Below are 1,962 nucleotides of genomic sequence, written 5' to 3' on the forward strand. Positions count from 1 at the left end.
GGGGGAGCCGTGCTAAGCCGCAGCGGTGTCGTGCCTCCTCGGCTGCGGCTCGTTGCTGCCATCGCACGTCCAGCTCCCACTGTACAAGTCGCATTTCTGTCATCACTACTCAGGCCTGATCCTGCACTCACACTCCCTCCGGCTCTGCTTGTCTCCGTCCACCGCAGGATTTTCCCCCGAGCCCAGCAGAACCTCAGGTTTGCCGTGCCAGCTCCTTATTGCAAGAAGTATTTGCGCGGCTGCGCATGCCTTGTTGCCAAATCATCTGCCATAACTCCGCGCCGATCCCCTCTGGCTCTGGCTGCCGAATAAAGCCCCCGCAGGCAGCGCTGCCCTCACCCTGCCCATCCCTGCCGGCTGCGAAGCCCTGCGAGCGATCTCTCCCATCGTCTTGGTGGCAGTGCGCTGCCGTGAGCCCCAGCACCCACTGAGAACGGGGAAAAATTGGGGGTGGAAGGAAGGAAAAAGGTGTGTAAAACCAGCCGGACTTGCTGGGCGCTTCTGCTGCCCTCTTGCCCCTGTGGCACTGGAAGAACAGCTCGCGGGTGGCTTGTGCCACCTTATTGCATCATCTGCTGACAGGGAACGCGCACCCACCTGCCCACGGACCCGGTGGCCCCGGTTTGACTGGACCTGTTTGTCTTCGGATTTGCATTTGGGGCTTGGAGAAGACTGCGTCCGCGTAAACCACACCGATTCCCGTCGCCACACACGAGCACCCTGCCAAGCCCCCCACCCCAGACACCCACCGTGGGTGCTGGAGGGACACAGGGCCACACTGCTCAGCTCCTGCCTCAGCTCAGCAGCTTGTCCCACCACCACATCCCACCTTGCCTGGCTCTGGAGCTCGGCTAAAGTTGCAGGAGCAGCCTGGGGTGGGCTGCGAGCTCAGGGAGAGCAGCACAGGTTTTGCATCGGAGGGCAGGTGAAGCGAGAGCGGCTTGGAACGCCAGCAGAAAGGGTTTGCTCCCGGCTCTCCCGTCGTTTATTTAACGAAGCCCGCTCAGTTGCAGGCCCCGTTGGCAGGCCCGGCGATGCGGGCGATGGCCCGGCGATGTGGGCGATGGTCCAGCCACATGTGTCGGCATCCAGGCGGCGCGTCCTCTGAGTTTCATGGGGAACGTCGGTGAAACGGGGATATTTCTTTCCTGCTGGGAAGTTTCAGCCCGTAAAGTTCCGCCTGACTCAGCCCGGCAGAGCCGCAGGCAGGAGTCGCAGCTGAGAGGGGAACCACCAGCAGTTTTCCACCCTTCCAGCTGAAGCCGAGAGGCACCAGCTTTGGTTTAAAACCTTTTTTTTAAATTAATTTCACAGAATCACAGAATTTTCAGAGTTGGAAGGGACCTCTAGAGATCATCTAGTCCCACTCCCCTGCTAAAGCAGGACTGCCCGGCGCACATCCCTCAGGACTGCATCCAGGCGGGTTTTGAACATCTCCGGAGAAGGGGACTCCACCCCCTCCCTGGGCAGCCTGTGCCACTGCTCTGTCACCCCAACTGTAAAGAAGTTTTTCCGTGTGTTGGAATGGAACTTCCTGTGTTCCAGCTTGCGCCCATTGCCCCTCGTCCTGTCACTGGGAACCACCGAGAAGAGTCTGGCTCCATCCTCCTTCAACCCACCCTTTAGATATTTGTAAGTAGTAATAAGGTCTCCCCTCAGCCTTCTTTTCTCCAGGCTAAAGAGTCCCAGCGCTCTCAGCCTTTCCTCGTAAGGGAGGTGCTCCAGTCCCTCAATCATCTTGGTTGCCCTGATGCCCTCAGGGCAACCCTCAATCATGCCCTTGGTTGCCTAATTTGGGGGATTTTTTAACCTGGGAGCTTTCCCTGTGCGCTCCTTGCCATGGCGTGACTGATTTTCCCGGCGTGTCACCGTGCTGGTGGCACCGTGGCCTCCCTAGCCCGGCCCTCGGGGACCGGGGGCCGCATCCCCGGGGGACCCCCGGGACCGCGGGAGGGCGCGGCG

The 1,962-nt window shown here is 60.3% G+C and overlaps 1 protein-coding gene across 1 annotated transcript in view; it reads left to right on the forward strand.

Annotated features, from left to right (window-relative positions):
• The first annotated feature begins 1,034 nt into the window (after positions 1-1,034).
• ABHD12B (abhydrolase domain containing 12B) overlaps positions 1,035-1,962 on the forward strand; it is a 6,959-nt gene continuing 6,031 nt past the window's right edge. Inside the window, exon 1 of the mRNA XM_009893937.1 lies at positions 1,035-1,126. Within this exon, the coding sequence (XP_009892239.1) occupies positions 1,035-1,126 (92 nt within the window). The remainder of the gene's footprint in view (positions 1,127-1,962) is intronic.

This window comes from Charadrius vociferus, unplaced genomic scaffold (genome assembly GCF_000708025.1).
Source record: "Charadrius vociferus isolate BGI_N301 unplaced genomic scaffold, ASM70802v2 scaffold49, whole genome shotgun sequence".
Taxonomy (NCBI): Eukaryota; Metazoa; Chordata; class Aves; order Charadriiformes; family Charadriidae; genus Charadrius; species Charadrius vociferus.